General features: G+C 52.3%; 1 protein-coding gene across 1 annotated transcript in view; it reads left to right on the plus strand.

Moving 5' to 3' along the window:
• gtf2h4 (general transcription factor IIH, polypeptide 4) overlaps window positions 1-13,806 on the plus strand; it is a 241,238-nt gene extending 227,432 nt beyond the window's left edge. The window contains exons 13-14 of the mRNA XM_072475350.1: window positions 10,586-10,664; window positions 13,372-13,806. Coding sequence (XP_072331451.1) covers window positions 10,586-10,664; window positions 13,372-13,541 — 249 coding nt within the window. The 3' untranslated portion in view covers window positions 13,542-13,806. The remainder of the gene's footprint in view (window positions 1-10,585; window positions 10,665-13,371) is intronic.
• The last annotated feature ends 6,437 nt before the right edge of the window (window positions 13,807-20,243 follow it).

A 20,243-nucleotide genomic window follows, 5' to 3' on the forward strand; every position in this document is an offset into this window, starting at 1 on the left:
CATCACCTTCTCGAGCGTAAAACACAAACACTGCTCTGGCTCGCAGCGGCATTGCTTTGCGGATAGATTGAAATTCAATTAGAAGGGCTTCGGAGAGGACATCGGATAAACACTTCAATGGGGAGAACGGGACTAAATTGGAAAGCGCTATCAACGAGCTGGCATGGCCTGGTGGGTCGAATTGCCTCCTGCTTGTAGGTACATGAACCCAGTGTTGTCAGTCTCAGCGGAAAGGATGAGAGGCGCAGGCTAGCACCGAAGTACTGTCACAAACTCGAACCGATAACTTGAAAGAGAGGTGAGAGAAAGCCCAGGGGGGGCATAACGCCTGGGCTGGCCTCTCCCCACCTTTACTGCTGCGTAGAGTGGCTTCTGGCACTGTGCCTGGACCTGTGATCGAATACGCAGTTACAACCCAGGCTGCAGTGCAAGAGCACCACCCAGTGGTGGACAACGAGCCATGCGGCGGGAGGGTTTGGCTCATCCAGCAATGCCAGGTGCATTTCCGTCATTGCCCGATGAAGCTCAGTTGCCTGCATTCCCCCCCCCCCCCCCCCCCCCCCCCCCCCCCCCCCCCCAACCTCCCCCTCCCGTTCCCGGTTTACAGAACATTCGGGAGTCGGGTGCCTGCCATTGCTGGGAAACCGGTTACAATTCAGAAAATAAGCGAAGCATTAGCCTTGTTGCGTGGACCCCCTCACACGACCACCATTCAGGAGGGGCACACATAATGGTGCTGGGTTGGTTGGTTTGGGGGGGGGGGGGGGCATTAAATCGGTTCCAAGTCGTTTGGTGAAGTGTGAGGACGAGACACTCATTACTTTTCTCGATGGTGGGTTTATTTACAGAATGCAGCGTCACGCCGCTTCCTACCCCCCCTCCCTTTGTCCCGGCAGTCTCCCTTTATATGTGCTCTGAATACCTAATCGAAACAATTCCCTTCACCTCTTCGTCTTAACAATGTAACAGGCGTACTGCTAACACAGAGGTTGGGGTGATTGGTGTCACTTTCCCCATCCGTGTTGGCGTTTCCACTCTACCGTGGTCCCCCCGCTTCTGTTGTGGCTCTGAGCTCATCCCAGGTCCCTGGGGATGGGTGGGGCGGTGAGGGGTTATTGGGATTTATGACCTGAGGCCAGGACCCTCACCACCCTTTGTTCCCAGGGTGACGGAATAGATGGTGGGAGGCAGTGGACATCTGGAGTCCTGCGACGTTTCCTCACCCCCTCACCTGGCCAGCCAAAGACATACCTCCCAAGCGCAACATGGTCAGCCTTTAGTTTGGAGGGAATACAGTATAAAAATAGGGACGTCCTGAGCTCTGGGGCTGTTTAGCACAGGGCTAAATCGCTGGCTTTTAAAGCCGACCAAGGCAGGCCAGCAGCACGGTTCGATTCCTGTGCCAGCCTCCCCGAACAGGCGCCGGAATGTGGCGACTAGGGGCTTTTCACAGTAACTTCATTTGATGCCTACTTGTGACAAGCGATTTTCATTTTCATTTCATTTCATTTTTCACTAAGTTAGACCACAGCGGGAAACTGTGAACCGTTTTGGCCACCTTATCTGAGGAAAGATCTACTGGCATTGGAGGCAGTCCAGAGAAGGTTGACGCGGTTGACCCCGGGTGAGGAGGGGTGAGTAGGTTGGGTCTGTACTCACTGGGGTTTAGAAGAATGAGACGATATCACTGAGACATATCAGATCCTCAGGGGGTTTGACAGGGTGGATGGTTTAGAGGATGTTTCCATTGTGGGAGAGTCTAGGACCAGAAGCACTTAGTCCGAAGAGATCATTCTTCACGTGTGGGCAAGTGCTGGGACATGTTACAGCCAAACCAGACCTCAACCCCAACCCTCCTCACACTGGGGAACAGGTGGGAGGGAGGGAGGGGTGGCGCTAAGTGGATAGTGACCAGAGGCAGGGGAAAAAGATGAATTCCTACCTTCGCACCCTGGGAGAGAATGGGACTTCCTTTAACTGTTCCAATACACATAATCTCGTAACAGGGGAGAAGGTAGATGGTTGGGAGCCGGGAGTGTGGGATGAAGTGAACGGCGATCCCAGTGAATCCGCAGCGAGCCCTGGGGGCCGGGTCATTGATTGGATGGAGAAAATAAATTCCTCCTCATCCCGGTCTTCCCTTACTCCGGACATGAGGAGGAATTTATTTACTCCGAGGTTAGCGAATCTGTGGAATTCTTTACTGCAGAGAGCTACAGAGGCTGGGTCATTAAGTGTGTTCAAGGCTGAGAGAGACAGGTTTTTAATCAAATAATGGTTATGAGAATAAGGTGGGAAAGTGGAGTCGAGGATTATCACATGATACCAGGTGTGATCACATTGAATGCTGAAGCAGACTCGATGGGCCGAATGGCCAATGCCTGCTCCCTTGTCTTACGTCAGGAAACGCTTAGTTGCTGCCTTCCCCCTCCTTCAATCGACATTAATCGCAGAAGCGCGCATAGGGGGTCTGTGCAGGATTTACACTTGGAAAACTCAGGTTATTCCTCCACCTCCTCCTCGTCCCTCAGCCCATTCATTGTCCTCTGCTTGAAATATTTATGCAACTTTCCCTTCAAAGACACACATAGAATTTACAGTGCAGAAGGAGGCCATTCGACCCATCGAGTCTGCACCGGCTCTTGGAAAGAGCACCCTACCCAAGCCCACACCTCCACCCTATCCCCGTTACCCAGTAACCCCACCCAACACTAAGGGCAATTTTGGACACTAAGGGCAATTTCTGATGGCCAATCCACCTAACCTGCACATCTTTGGACTGTGGGAGGAAACCGGAGCACCCGGAGGAAACCCACGCACACACGGGGAGGACGTGCAGACTCCGCACAGACAGTGACCCAAGCCAGGAATCGAACCTGGGACCCTGGAGCTGTGAAGCAACTGTGCTAACCACTGTGCTACCGTGCTGCCCACAATGGTGGACGAGGGTCGCTGCTTCAAACTATTTTTAGCCGCAAACGTCCTGCACTTCACACAGCCCTGCGAAAATATTCCTCCGAACCTTGTGGTGACAATTGTATGTTGCGGAATGGGGGAAACTCGGTCCTGGCTGGTCCCTGCCTGTTCCGGTCCACACGTTATCCCATACCCATGTGGTGGCTGGCCTGTCTTCAACTTGGCTGCTTAATTTCCCACATCACAGCCAGTCAACTGCAGTCACTATTGGAAAGTGTTTCGGGACATGCTCAGTCTGCGAAAGACGTATACAAACGGAAGTCTTCATCGCGAGCTCTCAATCAAGCCGTCCCAGTCAGTACTTACAAAAGTATCAAAATAGTGTCCAAATACTACAATTCATCAGAACGTAGGGTTTCTGAACTGGGCCAGGCCATTCAGCCCCTCATTCCAGTAAGGGCAGAGCTGATCCGGTAATTGTGGTCATTCCTCCACCTTCCTGTCTGCCCCACAGCACCTTCACGCCCTTGTCCATTAAACATCTGTCCACCTCTGCCTTGAATACATTCAATGACCCGGCCCCCTCTGCTTGCTGCGGATTCATGTTCACTTCATCCCAAACTTCCTGCTCCCTCACCTCCCAACCATCCACCTGGTCCCTCTGCTCCCCACCGTCTAACTCCTCCCTCTGCCCCCAACCATCCACCTTCTCCCCCTCCTCCCAACCATCCACCTTCTCCCTTTCCTCCCAACCATCCATCTTCTCCCACTGCCCCCAACCATCCACCTCCTCCCCTCTCCTCCCAACCATCCACCTTCTCCCTCTCCCCCCAACCATCCACCTTCTCCCTCTGCCCCAACCATCCACCTCCTTCCCTCTCCTCCCAACCATCCACCTTCTCCCTCTCCTCCCAACCATCCACCTCCTCCCCTCTCCTCCCAACCATCCACCTTCTCCCTCTCCTCCCAACCATCCATCTTCTCCCTCTGCCCCCAACCATCCACCTCCTCCCCTCTCCTCCCAACCATCCACCTTCTCCCTCTCCTCCCAACCATCCACCTTCTCCCTCTGCCCCAACCATCCACCTCCTTCCCTCTCCTCCCAACCATCCACCTTCTCCCTCTCCTCCCAACCATCCACCTCCTCCCCTCTCCTCCCAACCAACCACCTTCTCCCTCTCCTCCCAACCATCCACCTTCTCCCTCTCCTCCCAACCATCCACCTTCGCCCCTCTTCTCCCAACCATCCACCTTCTCCCTCTGCCCCAACCATCCACCTTCTCCCTCTCCTCCCAACCAACCACCTTCTCCCTCTCCTCCCAACCATCCACCTTCTCCCTCTCCTCCAACCATCCACCTTCTCCCTCTCCTCCCAACCATCCACCTTCTCCCTCTCCTCCCAACCAACCACCTTCTCCCTCTCCTCCCAACCAACCACCTTCTCCCTCTCCTCCCAACCAACTACCTTCTCCCTCTCCTCCCAACCATCCACCTTCGCCCCTCTTCTCCCAACCATCCACCTTCTCCCTCTGCCTCAACCATCCACCTTCTCCCTCTCCTCCCACCATCCACCTTCTCTCTCTCCTTCCAACCATCCACCTCCTCCCCTCTGCTCCCAACCATCCACCTTCTCCCTCTCCTCCCAACCATCCACCTTCTCCCTCTCCTCCCAACCATCCACCTTCTCCCTCTGCCCCCAACCATCCACCTTCTCCCTCTCCTCCCAACCATCCACCTCCTCCCCTCTGCTCCCAACCATCCACCTTCTCCCTCTCCTCCCAACCATCCACCTTCTCCCTCTCCTCCCAACCATCCACCTTCTCCCTCTGCCTCAACCATCCACCCTCTCCTCCCAACCATCCACCTTCTCCCTCTCCTCCCAACCATCCACCTTCTCCCTCTGCCCCCAACCATCCACCTTCTCCCTCTCCTCCCAACCATCCACCTTCTCCCTCTCCTCCCAACCAACCACCTTATCCCTCTCCTCCCAACCAACCACCTTCTCCCTCTCCTCCAACCATCCACCTTCTCCCTCTCCTCCCAACCAACCACCTTCTCCCTCTCCTCCCAACCAACCACCTCCTCCCCTCTCCTCCCAACCATCCACCTTCTCCCTCTCCTCCCAACCATCCACCTTCTCCCTCTGCCCCAACCATTTATCTTCTGCCCTTTGTGCCGTCTTGTAGCGCAGTTCAGTCCAAAGGAGTTTCCCAAACATGCTGGCAGCCTCTTTCGAACTGAACCCAGTGCAGAGCACGAGATGCGGAGTAAACATCCTTTCTGACAAGTTTCCTGACACTATCAGTGTAGTGGTATGTTCTATGGTTAGATGGCTTTTGTTTCGGTGCAACATCGTGGGCCGAAGGGCCTGTACTGCGCTGTATTGTTCTATGTTCTATGGTAATGACGCTGGACGAGGCTTCCAGAGGGACCAGGCTAATACTCCGGCTACGGGATTCGAGTCTCGCCAGGGCAGCTGGTGGAATTTAAATTTATTCAATAAAGATCTGGAATTCCGTCATGGTGACCGCGAAAACCATCATCGCTGATTGTTGGAAAGATCCTCCTGGTTCATCAACGAAAGTCTTCACTGGTCTAGAAATGGCCGAATGAAAAGCTCAGTTCAAAGAGGCAATTAGGGATGGGGAATAAATGTCGGCCCAGGCAGCGATGCCCCACATCCCTGGAAACATCCCCACCTTGACTTGTGCTATATTGCCACGTCCAGCAACACTTCATTTTGAGTTTGTTCATTTGCAGCCTAGGAAATTCCCTCCGTTGCCTCCCCTCCTCCCCCTCCCTCCACCGTGCTAACCTCTCATCTCCTTCGAGGTGCCTGCCTGTCCCAGGTTCTTGCCACCTAGACGTCCTTCACTCCCGCCATTGTCAGCGCTGGCTTCAGTAGATTGGGCTCCCTCCGCCCCTCTCAAACCTTGCAAACCCACAACCTCTCCCACCGAGGAGGACAAGGGCAGCAGATTCATGGCAACATTACAACCTGGAAATTACCATCCCCACTTGGAAATATATCCCCCGTTCCTTCACTGTCGCTGGGTAAAAATCCTGGAGCTCCCTCCCTAATAGCAGTGGGTGTACCTATACCACAGTCTACTCTCCACCATCAGCAAAGTGATGTGCTATCAAACGGCACTTACTCGGCAATAACCTGTTCACGGGCGTTCAGTCTGGTTCCGCCGGCGTCACTCAGCTCCTGACCTCATTACAGCCTTGGTTTAAACATGGACAAAAGTGCTGAATGCCAGAGGTGAGGTGAGAGTGATTGCCCTGGACATCAAGGCAGCATTTGACCGAGTACGGCATCAAGGAGCCCAAGCTAAACTGGACTCAATGGGAATCAGGAGTAAACCTCTCAATTGGTTGGAGTCACGCCTGGCACAAAGGAAGATGGTTGTGATGGTTGGAGGTCAATCATCTCATCTCCAGGACATCATTGCAGGAGTTCCTCAGGGCAGTGTCCCAGGCCCAACCATCTTCAGGTGCTTCATCAATGAGCTGCCTTCCATCATAAGGTCAGAAGTGGGGATGTTTGCGGATGAATGCAGAATGTTCAGCACCATTCGCCACTCCTCAGAGAATAAAGCAATCAGTGTCCAAATGCAGCAAACCTGGACAATATCCAGGCTTGGGCTGACAAGTGGCAAGTTACATTCGCGACACACTAGTGTCAAGCAATGACCATCTCCTATAGGAGAGGATCTAACCATCGCCCCATGACATTCAATGGCGTTACATTCGCTGAATCGCCAACAATCACCATCCTGGGGGTTATCTTTGATCATAAACTAACCTGGGCTCGCCATATTAATACTGTGGCTACCTGGGCTGGTCAAAGGCCAGGAATTCTACCGTGATTAACTCACCTCCTGACCCCCAGAACCTGCCCACCATCTACAAGGCACAAGTCAGGAGTGTAATAGAATACTCTCCACTGCCTGGATGAGTGCAGCTCAAACAGCACTCAAGAAGCCCGACACCAGCCAGGACAAAGCAGCCCGCTTGATTGCTCCTCCTTTCACAATCATTCAAACCCTCCATCACGACGAACAGTGGCAGCCTTGCGTACCATCGACAAGATGCACTGCAGTAACTCACCAAGGTTCCTTCGACAGCAGCTTCCAAACCCATGACCACGAGCATCTGGAAGGACAAGAGCAGCAGATACCTGAGAACCCTACCACCTGGAGGTTCCCCGCCAAGTCACTCAGCAGCCTGATATGGAAATATATCGCCGTTCCTTCGCTGCCGCTGGGGAAAATCCTGGAACTCCCTCCCTAACAGCACAGTGGGTATACCTACACCTCAGGGATTGCAGTGGTTCAAGAAGGGAACTCACCACCACCTTCTGAAGGGCAACTTGGGCTGTGCAATAAATGCCGGCCTAACCGCGACGCATCATCCTCCCTTAAATTAATTTTTTTTAAATGTGGGATTTGAGCATCTCGATGGATAATTTTTTTTAAACCTCGTCCGTGATGGTTTGCCCATTACGCAGCAGCAGCTGCCTCCAGCAGATGTGTGGGACAGTTGGCCAGCAAGTAGTGCCCATTGGTCGGGTAGGTGGTTCAGAGGTGCTCCCAAACATCAAACCCCCCCAGCAGTTTAGTGTCTGTTGCTAAACTGCCCCCCTCCCCGTCCTCTTATTTTCTAAATTTGAAGTACCCAATTCTTTTTTTTCCAATTAAGGGACAATTTAGCGTGGCCAATCCACCTACCCTGCACATTTTTGGGTTGTGGGGGTGAGACCCACGCAGACACGGGGAGAATGTGCAAACTCCGCACGGACAGTGACCCAGAGCCGGGATCAACCCAGCAGTGAGGCAGCAGTGCTAACCACTGAGCCCACAGCGCCACCGTTATTTTTGATGTGCTTTCTTTCCATCAGGCTTGCCAACCCAGGAGGAGTCATTCAGCCCTTCCCCCTCTGCTCGCTCCTGGAAAAAGCTCCAACGAACCACCTGCTCTTTCCCCGTAGGCCCTGCAGAAATTCCTCTCGCTCTTTTGGAAGCTGCCCTCAAATCTGCTTCCACCTTCCTTTGAGGCGGAATATGCCCTCTCGACAACCCGTTGCTTAAAAATAATTTTTCAATCCCTCACCTCCTCTCTGGTTCTCTCACTGACGGGTTTCAGTCCATGTCCGTGTTTGGGCAGCACGGTAGCACAAGTGGATAGCACTGTGGCTTCACAGCGCCAGGGTCCCAGGTTCGATTCCCCGCTGGGTCACTGACTATGAGGCGTCTGCACGTTCTCCCCGTGTCTGCGTGGGTTTCCTCCGGGTGCTCCGGTTTCCTCCCACAGTCCAAAGACGTGCAGGTTGGGTGGATTGGCCATGATAAATAGCCCTTAGTGACCAAAACGGTTAGGAGGGGTTATTGGGTTGCGGGGATGGGATGGAAGTGAGGGCTTAAGTAGGTCAGTGCAGACTCGATGGGCCGAATGGTCTCCTTCTGCACTATATGTTTTATGTTCTATGTGTCCTCTTGTTACAGAGCCTTCTTGCCTCTGGAAACAGTCTCTTGGTTGTACAGGACCTGAATATCGCTGAAAAGTGAGACATGGCGATGCTTTTGCATCCCGCGCTCATCGGTACAAACACAAGAATGCCAAATTTCAAAGGGTCGCAGCGATTTTTTTTCAAGTCCTTTATTATTGAGATTTTACATTTTATGAAATAACGCAACAAAGTTACAAAATAATACAGCGTCCAAAGCGAGGGAAGGGGAAAGACCAGAAAGGGCTTAACCCGCACGAGCGCAGTATGGACAGGAGAACAACATCACAATTGGCTGAACACCATTATTAGGCAGAAGTAGATGCCCTCATTGCCCCACCACAGACCGAGGGAGAAACAGGATAAGATCAGGCAAACAGGACAAAACAGCGCACCACCCCTCCTGCCGCACAGCCCTGCAGCCATCACCGAGATCAGGATAAACCTCCCACGCCGTGAGCGGGTGTGCACCAGCATACATCCCCCTCAACTCCAGCAGCGACGACAGCACCATTGACCCAACATGGTGACACTGGTTAGCACCGCTGCCTCACAGCACCAGGGACCCAGATTCAATTCCGGCCTTGGGTGACTGTGTGGAGTTTGCCTGTTCTCCCCGTGTCTGCGTGGCTTTCCTCCATGTGCTCTGGTTTCCTCCCACAGTCCAAAGGTGTGCAGGTTAGGTGGATTGGCCGAGATCAATGAACAGGATTACGAGGATAGTGGGAGGGTGGGTGCAGGCTTGATGGACCGAATGGCGTCTGTTGCCTTTTATACCTGCTATAAATATGGCAGTCAGTAAGGCTGCCCTTCTTTCTTTAGATATCGATACTATATTATTTTCAGAGTCGCCAGGTATCAAATGATACCACCACAAGGTTCAACCGGATATCGATCAAAGAGCCAAACAACCAGTCAGTTAGTTCAAGATCAATGGTACTTTATTTACACACAAAATTAACTTACACATGCAACATAAACACTACTAGTTAAACTACACCTAACAACTATGACAACCTGTACTTAACTTCAGGCACCTGGCTAAGGTCAGAGGAACAGTGGCCGTTGTTCGAATCTGGATCTACTGGGTCTGGAAAAGTAACTGCTGCCCAGCTGGGCTCATCCGTCTGGTAGCGGGCGCTGAACTTGGACTTGCTTCTGATCGTGGTGCTGCGATTGGAGGTGGACGTTGCCAGAGCACCAGGTCCAAAAGAGCTCAAACACATGGCAGTGTCTCTCTTTATCCTTGGGGAGTATCGCGCTCTTTTGTGCGGTCCTTAGGTTTGGACCCAATTAATTGGGCAGCTTCTCGATCACTGCCTTCGATCTGAGTCAATAAAGGGGCGGGTGCCTTGATGGCTGGGCGTGTCCTAAGCGATCAATGACCTTGCTGTTTATGCTTCCTGAGTAAAGTGAGTGGCGCCAAAATGTCTGGACTTGTATCGGTTCCCTGAGTATCAGTCCTTTGTCTTACGGAGATGGGTCATTAAAATGCTAATCGGCTGGGGGTTTCGATGCTGTCTGGATTCTCTGCTCATGAATATAAATGCAGGCTCTGTGCCTGCCCGAATCTTACATTGTCCATATTTCCCTTTAGGCTTTGCGAGCGTCCATGTTTCTTGTTGTAAGTGGCCATCCCAGATGGCTACACCTCCTTCTGCACTGCTGGGATTCTATGGATTCCACTTCCTTCTCTTTCCGATTTTAGATCACCCACACCCATGCAGTGATTTTTACGAGGGGAGAAAGGGGTGCTGATTGGTTGTTAGTCGACTCTGACTGGCCAACGCTTTGCCATGGAGATAGCAACAAGGACCTCTCGTTTCCCGGTTTATGAAATTTGGCATTCTTGGGTTTGTCCTGATGAGTGCCGGGCACAAAGCTTCAATGAGATTTCTCCCTCAAACACTTTGTCAAAGCCTTCATGACTTTGAACAACCCTATTAATCTCCCAAAGTGTGGAGAGCAATCCCAGGTTCCCCGCCCACAAATCTCTCCGTGTAAGTAAATTCCCTCGTACCCGCTCCTGTTCTGGTGAATCTCTCCAAGACCTTGATGCCTTTGTGAAAAGCGTGGAGCCCGGCAGTGGACACAGTCCAACCAGCCGGGGTCTAAACAGTGGTTAGTAAAAGTTTTGCTCTTTGTGACGTTTTTCCTCAGAATCCAGTGCTGCCGCCAACAATCACCGATCAGATCCGACTCTGGGAGCTGGAGAGGGACCGACTGCAATTCACGGAAGGTGGGTCCCTGTTACTTTCAGTTGTGTCCCATTGAGAGCAGGGAATGGGGAGGGGGGGTACAACAGAGGGGACCGGCCTGGGAGAGAGTGGGGGGGGGGGGGTGATCACAGTTTATTTACCCTTGAATCAGAGATATACAGCAGGCTTCAGGACAGCACGAGGCTCGTTGGGTACGCTGGGGTGTGTATATGGCGGATTAAGCAAGGGTCACATGGGTACGTAGGAGGGGATATGCAACTGGAATCAAGGATACTTCAGGGACATGTGGATAGGGATCCATGCTGGATCCGAGAAACTGTATGGGCCGGGGAATATAGAGGAAGAGGGTTATGTTAGACTTTGAGTACACAGGCATTGAGGTACATGCTGGGTCGGGGTACACAGTGTGGATAGGGGTAGACAGACGGGTACACTGGGCATGGAGGTACATGTTGGGTCAGGGGTACACAGTGTGGATAGGGGTAGATAGACGGGTACACTGGGCATTGAGGTACATGCTGGGTCAGGGGTACACAGTGTGGATAGGGGTAGACAGACGGGTACACTGGGCATTGAGGTACATGCTGGGTCAGGGGTACACAGTGTGAATAGGGGTAGACAGATGGGTACACTGGGGTTGGTTTAGCACACTGGGCCAATAGCTGGCTTTTAAAGCAGACCAAGGCAGGCCAGCAGCACGGTTCAATTCCCGTACCAGCCTCCCCAAACAGGCGCCGGAATGTGGCGACTAGGGGCTTTTCACAGTAACTTCATTGAAGCCTACTCGTGACAATAAGCGATTTCATTTTCATTTTTTCACTGGGCATTGAGGTACATGCTGGGTCAGGGGTACACAGTGTGAATAGGGGTAGACAGACGGGTACACTGGGCATTGAGGTACATGCTGGGTCAGGGGTACACAGTGTGGATAGGGGTAGACAGACGGGTACACTGGGCATGGAGGTACATGCTGGGTCAGGGGTACACAGTGTGGATAGGGGTAGACAGACGGGTACACTGGGCATTGAGGTACATCCTGGGTCAGGGGTACACAGTGTGGATAGGGGTAGACAGACAGGTACACTGGACATGGAGGTACATGCTGGGTCAGGGGTACACAGTGTGAATAGGGGTAGACAGACGGGTACACTGGGCATGGAGGTACATGCTTGGTCAGGGGTACACAGTGTGAATAGGGGTAGACAGACGGGTACACTGGGCATTGAGGTACATGCTGGGTCGGGGTACACAGTGTGGATAGGGGTAGACAGACGGGTACACTGGGCATGGAGGTACATGTTGGGTCAGGGGTACACAGTGTGGATAGGGGTAGACAGACGGGTACACTGGGCATGGAGGTACATGTTGGGTCAGGGGTACACAGTGTGGATAGGGGTAGACAGACGGGTACACTGGGCATGGAGGTACATGTTGGGTCAGGGGTACACAGTGTGGATAGGGGTAGACAGACGGGTACACTGGGCATGGAGGTACATGTTGGGTCAGGGGTACACAGTGTGGATAGGGGTAGACAGACGGGTACACTGGGCATTGAGGTACATGCTGGGTCAGGGGTACACAGTGTGGATAGGGGTAGACAGACGGGTACACTGGGCATGGAGGTACATGCTTGGTCAGGGGTACACAGTGTGAATAGGGGTAGACAGACGGGTACACTGGGCATTGAGGTACATGCTGGGTCAGGGGTACACAGTGTGGATAGGTGTAGACAGACGGGTACACTGGGCATTGATGTACATGCTGGGTCAGGGGTACACAGTGTGAATAGGGGTAGACAAACGGGTACACTGGGCATGGAGGTACATGCTGGGTCAGGGGTACACAGTGGATAGGGGTAGACAGATGGGTACACTGGGCATTGAGGTACATCCTGGGTCAGGGGTACACAGTGTGAATAGGGGTAGACAAATGGGTACACTGGGCATGGAGGTACATGCTGGGTCAGGGGTACACAGTGTGAATAGGGGTAGACAAACGGGTACACTGGGCATGGAGGTACATGCTGGGTCAGGGGTACACTGTGAATAGGGGTAGACAGACGGGTACACTGGGCATTGAGGTACATGCTGGGTCAGGGGTACACAGTGTGAATAGGGGTAGACAGACGGGTACACTGGGCATTGATGTACATGCTGGGTCAGGGGTACACAGTGTGGATAGGGGTAGACAGACGGGTACACTGGGCATTGAGGTACATGCTGGGTCAGGGGTACACAGTGTGGATAGGGGTAGACAGACGGGTACACTGGGCATTGAGGTACATGCTGGGTCAGGGGTACACAGTGTGGATAGGGGTAGACAGACGGGTACACTGGGCATTGAGGTACATGCTGGGTCAGGGGTACACAGTGTGGATAGGGGTAGACAGATGGGTACACTGGGCATTGAGGTACATGCTGGGTCAGGGGTACACTGTGGAGTGGTGTAAGCAGATGGGTGAGGAATTGCAGGGTACACAACGGAACTTACACCCTCAGTGAGGATCATGACAGTTGGGGGAAAATAGACTGGGAATCAGTCTAGATCATCAGGAAAAAGACAGCAGAGTTCTGTAAGCTCCACAGACTGGAGGTTGGGCTGGTGGTCACACACTCTGCACTTTGTGGCCAATGCCAGACATTTATTGAAGCGGAAACGTTGTAACATTTCTACTCTTATTCTCCACCCCCCTCCCTTTCTCTCTCCCCCCTCTTTCTCTCTCTCTAGGTGTATTATACAACCAGTTTCTCTCCCAAGTGGATTTTGAACTGCTCCGGAACTACGCCCGGGACCTGGGCGTACTTGTCTGGGAGAATCCCTCCAAGAGACTGATGGTCGTTACTCCTGGGGGCCACCCGGATGTCAAGCGTTTCTGGAAGAGGCAGAAACATACCTGACGAGCAGGAGGGGACCGAAGGAGTGCTCACTGCGGGAAGGCCCTGGGCTTCCCCAGGTGCTGCCGGGTGGAGACCAGGACACCCGGTCGGCCAGCCAAATTAACCCGGGTTCCGGAGCCGGTCACTGCAGGAAGCTGAAGGCAGCCTGCGGTGAAAAGAGACTTGATCAAATAAGAGCCTGTTTGTCCTTTCTATGTGTCGCGTGCCATTTTTTTTTCAATAAAAGCTGAAGGAGGGGAAAACTCTTTCCTAAAACAAGAGAGAATGATGATTTAACACCCGCTCGGTAAGTCCGACACCGACAGATGAACACGGTCTGCTTTAAAAAAAAAACTGCCGTAAACTCTGAGCAGGTGGTGGCCTTGTGTGCTGTGGCACTTCAAGTGCTCATCTAAATGCTCCTTAAATGTTGTGAGGATTCCCGCCTCTCCCACCCTTTCAGGCAGTGAGTTCCAGACTCCCACCACCCTCTGGGAGAAAAAGGTTTTCATCAAATACCCTCTAAATCTCCTATCCCTTACCTTAAATCTATGACCTCTGGTGATTGGCCCCGCTACTAAGGTGAAAGGTTTTCTTCCTACCTATCCTATTTCTGTCCCTCATAATTTGATACACCTCAATCAGGTCCCCCTCTCAGCCTTCTCTGCTCCAAGGAAAACACCACCAGCCTGCCCAGTTCCTCTTGATAGCTGAAATGCTCAATCCCAGGCAACATCCTGGTGAATCTCCTCTGCCCCCTCTCCTGCGCAGTCACATCCTTCCTACAGTGTGGTGACTAGAACTGCGCACAGTACTCTAGCTGGGGCCTATCCAGAGTTTTATACAGCCCCATCATAACCTCTCTGCTGTTATAATCTACGCCTTGTCTAACAAAGGCAAGTATCCCATATGCCATCTCAACCACTGCCTTCAGGGACCTATGGACATGCACCCCGAGGACCCTCTGGTTCACTGTACTTCCGAGCGTCCTACAGTTCATTATGTATTCCCTTGTATTGTTAGTCCTCCCGAAATCCATCACACACGGTTAAATTCAGGGTTTGCTGGGCAGCACGGTGGCCTGGTGGGTTAGTACTGCTGCCTCACGGCGCTGAGGTCCCAGGTCCCATCCCGGCTCTGGGTCACTGGCCGTGTGGAGTTTGCACATTCTCCCCGTGTTTGCATGGGTTCCGCCCCCACAACTTACTGATCCGACCTACTACATTCAAATAAAATCTGGAATAAAAAAACGATGTTGGTCGTGGTGACTGGTTGTTTCGGGCAGACAATCAAAATAAATGTTAATGGGATGCAGACCAGAATGCAAGGTAGTCAGAAGCTGTGCTTCAGCTGCACAAAGCCCTGGCTAGACTACATTCTACCTGAGGAAGGAGCTGCGCTCTGAAAGCTAGTGATTCGAAATAAACCTGTTGGACTTTAACCTGGTGTTGTTGGAAGATTTCTGGATGTGCTCACCCCAGTCCAATGCCGGCATCTCCACGTCAAGAATACATCTGGAATGCTGTTAGCAGCCCTGTGCACCACCCCCCCAGCACGGATATGATGGCCTTGGAGGGAGTGCAGTGTAGAATTAGCTGAATGCTCCACCCCCCGCAGTCTAAAAGGTGAGATTACACAGACTTGGATAGCATTTCCCTATCCTTTAGAAACTGATGAGATGATTTGATCGTTGGATGGGGAGAAAATGGTGTCCACTGGCCAAGGAATCTGGGACTCGAAGGTATAGTCAGGAGAGAACCGAGGAAACACTCAAGCGAGTGAAGGGGAGATGGTGACGTAGTGGTAATTTCACAGGCCGAGTAATCCAGAGGCTATCGCTCTGAGGACACAGGTTCAAATCCTCCGCCCCCCCCCCCCCCCCCCGGTAGTTGGCGGTATTATGGACATTGGAGTAGGCCGTTCAGCCCATCAAACCTGCTCCACCATTCAGTTCCATCATGGCTGATCATCCACTATCCACTTTGATGACTTTTTCCCCACATTACTTTGAGCAATCTCAATTGCTACCTTAAACACACTCAATGACTGAGCCTCCACAGCCCTCTGAGGTAGAGAATTGCAAAGATCCACAGCCCTCTGAGCATAAAGAGGGATTCTCCTCACCTCGGTCCTAAGTGGCTTCCCCCTTATTTTGAAATTGTGTACCCTGATTCCAGATTCCCCAACCAGGGAAAATGTCTGCCTCCAACCTGTCTATTCCTTTAAGCATTTTGTAGGTTTCAGTGAATGGGCAGCAGGGTAGCACAGTGGTTAGCACTGTTGCTTCACAGCGCCAGGGTCCCAGGTTCAATTCCCGGCTTGGGTTGCTGTCTGTGTAGTCTGTACGTTCTCCCCGTGTGTGCGTGGGTTTGCTCCGGTTTCCTCCCACAAGTCCCGAAAGACGTGCTGTTATGTAATTTGGACATTCTGAATACCCTCTCTGTGTACCCGAACAGGTGCTGGAGGGTGGCGATTAGGGCCTTTTCACAGTAACTTCATTGCAGTGTTAATGTAAGCCTACTTGTGACAATAAAGATTATTATTATTAAAAATCACCTCTCATTCTCCGGAGAGAATACAGGCTCGGTTTTTCCAATCTCTCTTCGTCAGACAGATCCGCCAATCCCAGAACAAGTCCCATGAATCTTCGTTGCACCCTCTGTATGGCAATAATATCCTCTCTGAAGTAAGGGGACCAAAACTGTACACAGTACACCAGGTGAGGTCTAACCAAACTGCTATACAATTGATCAAGACCTCAGTACTCCTGTAACCAATCCTCATGTGATTAAGGCTAACATACCATTATTCTTCCTATTGGCTGCTGCATCTGTGTTCGCCTTCAGTGACTTATGGACAAGAGCACCAGATTCTATTGTACATCTACACTTCCTAATTTCTTATCCATGATGTGGAGATGCCGGCGTTGGACTGGGGTGAGCACAGTACGAAGTCTTACACCAGGTTAAAGTCCAACAGGTTTGTTTTGATGTCACTAGCTTTCGGAGCACTGCTCCTTCCTCAGGTGAATGAAGAGGTATGTTCCAGAAACACATATATAGACAAATTCAAAGATGCCAAACAATGCTAGGAATGCGAGCATTAGCAGGTGATTAAATCTTTACAGATCCAGAGATGGGGTGACCCCAGGGTAAAGAGGTGTGAATTGTCTCAAGTCAGGACAGTTGGTAGGATTTCGCAGGCCAGATGGTGGGGGATGAATGTAATGTGACATGAATCCCAGGTCCCGGTTGAGGCCGCACTCCTGTGTGCGGAACTTGGCTATAAGTTTCTGCTCGGCGATTCTGCGTTGTCGCAGGTCCTGAAGGCTGCCTTGGAGAACGCTTACCCGGAGATCAGAGGCTGAATGCCCTTGACTGCTGAAGTGTTCCCCGACTGGAAGGGAACATTCCTGCCTGGTGATTGTTGCGCGATGTCCGTTCATTCGTTGTCGCAGCGTCTGCGTGGTCTCGCCAATGTACCACGCTTCGGGACATCCTTTCCTGCAGCGTATGAGGTAGACAACGTTGGCCGAGTCGCACGAGTATGTACCGCGTTTCTTATCAGTTTCTTATTTCTTATCAGTTAGGAAATACTCTGTTCATCTGTTCCTTCAACCAAGATGGATTATCTCACATTTTTCCCCATTTTATTCCATCTACCATGTTCTTGCCCACTTACTAAGTCTGTCCAAATCCTCTGTAGCCCCTTTACATCTTCACAACACACATTTCCATCCAGTTTTGTATCATCTGTGAACTTGGAAATATTACATTTGGTCCCCAAATCACTGATATTGTGAACAGCTGGGGCCCAAGTATTGGTCCTTGCAGTAGCCCACTAACCACACAGCCGGCCAATGCAAGAGTGACCCATTTATTCCTACTCTCTGTTTTCTACCTGTTGGCCAATCCTTAATTCATGCCAGCGTATTACCCCCTATCCCATCTGCTTTAATTTTTCTTGGCAACCTCCTGTAGCGGAACTTTTATCAAAAGCCTTCTGAAAATCAAAAAAATTACTGGGCTGGATTCTCCCATAATGGGACTATGTCCCCACGCCGACGTAAAAACGATGGAGTTAGGGCGGCATGTGGCACAGTGATTAGCACGGGGGCTACGGCGCTGAGGACCCGAGTTCGATCCCGGCCCTGGGTCACTGTCCGTGTGGAGTTTGCACATTCTCCCCGTGTTTGCGTGGGTTTCACCCCCACAACAGGTTAGGTGTAGGGTAGGTGGATTGGCCACGCTAAATTGCCCCTTAATTGGAAAAAACATAATTGGATACTCTAAATTTATGTCAAAAAAACGGTGGAGTTTCACTCCAGAAATTCCAAGAAACAAGTTGAGCTAATTCAATGCCCAGCAGGGACCCGGAGTAAATCTCGCAGCTTTAGTTGTGGATACGGGCTCCCCGCACTTCCAGTTTGGAGTCCGCGCATGCACTCGGTGGCCTCCAGCACCACGCCGAGCTCCATGGCGAATTCGGACCACGGAGCCAGACGGAAAAATGAGACCCCACCCCCACGATCGGCCGTACGCTCGAGCATCAGACCATGCGGATCTATCCCCCGACCACCTATAATGCCCCCCCCCCCCCAGTGTCCAATCCCCGTGCCCCTGAACAGGGCAGCCGCGGACTGAGTCCGCAGCCGCCACGCCAGCATCCTGACCGGCAGTAGGTGGTTAGTTCCGCGCCATCAGGAAATCGGCCGGTTGGGAGCGGAGATTTACTGGGTGGGCCTCTGTCAATGGGCGGCGTACGTACTCCACGGCATACTCCGTGGTCACATCGATTTTCTGGTCCCGGAGAATCGGCGCCGGGTGGATTCTCCACCCCCGCGCCGGCCGCGATTTTGCCACGGGCCTGGGGAGAATCCAGCCCACTATGGCCGCTGTCTCCCGTTTATCAAGTTTGTGAGTAATATCCTCAAAAAAACAGGTTCATCATACATGATTTCCCATTCCTAAATCCATATTGACTATCCCGAATCAGATCATTATTATCCAACTGTTTCATTTATCACACGTTAAAATATATTCTAACATATTCCCTACCCCTGGTGTCAGTTGGGATTCGCGCCGCCCCAAAGGTGCGGAATCCTCCGCATCTTGGGGGGCCGAGCCCCAACCTTGAGGGGCTAGGCCTGTGCCGGACTAATTTCCGCCCCGCCAGCTGGCTGAAAAGGCCTTTGGTGCCCCGCCAGCTGGCGCGGAAATGACATCTCCGGGCAGCGCATGCGCGGGAGCGTCAGCGGCCGCTCACGGCATCCCCGCGAATGCGCAGTGGAGGGAGTCTCTTCTGCCTCCGCCATGGTGGAGACCATGGCGGAGGCGGAAGGGAAAGAGTGCCCCCACGGCACAGGCCCGCCCGCGGATCGGTGGGCCCCGATCGCAGGCCAGGCCACCGTGGGGGAGAGTGGCGGCCAGTAGAGGGGAATGGAGGCAGAAGCCACCAATAAGGTTTATAACATGGAACGTACGGGGTCGGTGAAGAGGGCTCGGATCTTTGCACACTTAAGGAGTTTGAAGGCGGGGTGGTCTTTCTGCAGGAGATGCACCTGGTAGTCTTTCCAAGATGGCGCCGGAGCGAGGCGACTTCTTGCAAGATGCGCCCAGCATACTCTCTAATTATCCTTCCTTCCCTTTGTATGGTGTGCATTGTTCGTACTGCATGCAAGAAACAATACTTTTCACTGAGTACTAATACATGTGACAATAATAACTCAAATCACAAAACCTCCGGGAGAGGGATCAGGTCAAGGAAGGGGTGGGTGGGTCAGTTATTTCACTCAGGGTTTGGCTCAAAGTCGTGGGGGGGGGGGGGCATCCTGTTGAGCAAGAGGACGGGGTTTGTAAGTCAAGGAAGTGTGTGATCCGAGGGGGAGATGCACGATAGGGGGTTGCTGTCGGGAAGTCGGTGGTGCCAGTGAATGTATGTGCACCGAATTGGGAAGACGTACCAGGGTTTGTGAAGGAGCTGCTGGGAGTGATTCCGGCCTTGGCCACGCACCGGTAGTGTGGAAAGGAATGGGTATGGTGGACCCAGGGAGATTTAAGTATCCGGGGGGGAGAGGGAGTACTCCTTCTTCTCGCACGTGGCATCAGCAGAGTGGCAGAGGATATCGAGGGGGGGGGGGGGGGGGGGTTAGGGAGCACCGGATGTTGTTGTATGCAGGCGACCTGCTGTTGTACGTGACAGACTTGCTGGAGAGTATGTGTAAAATTATGGGCTTATTAGAGAGGTTCGGGGCCTTCTTGGATTATAAGTTGAACGTGGGGACAAGTGAGGTGTTTCCAGTGGACAAGGTGGGTTGGGGAGTGTGGTAGTCACCACTGTTGTATATATTAGGTGATTTGTGGTAAGGCCTCTGTACTACAGGTACGGGGGTAGTTCCCTGCCTGCTGGCTCCACCCAGTAGACGGAGTATAAATATGTGTGCTCCCGTAAAGCAGCCATTTCGCCAGCTGCTGTAGGAGGCCACACATCTTAGTGTAATAAGGCCTCGATTACATCCTACTCTCGTCTTTGTGTAATTGATCGTGCATCAGGGAGCTAATTTAGGGTATTGCCATTTAAGGTAGTCAAGGATAGGTTTGGATATTTGAGGGCCCAGGTAACGGGGGAGAGGGCGACGATGTACAAATGGAACCTAACAAAGTTGGTGAAGGAGGTAAAGGAGGACTTTAGGAGATGGGATACGCTACACCTGACAATGGCGGG

This window comes from Scyliorhinus torazame, chromosome 14 (genome assembly GCF_047496885.1).
Source record: "Scyliorhinus torazame isolate Kashiwa2021f chromosome 14, sScyTor2.1, whole genome shotgun sequence".
Lineage (NCBI taxonomy): Eukaryota > Metazoa > Chordata > Chondrichthyes > Carcharhiniformes > Scyliorhinidae > Scyliorhinus > Scyliorhinus torazame.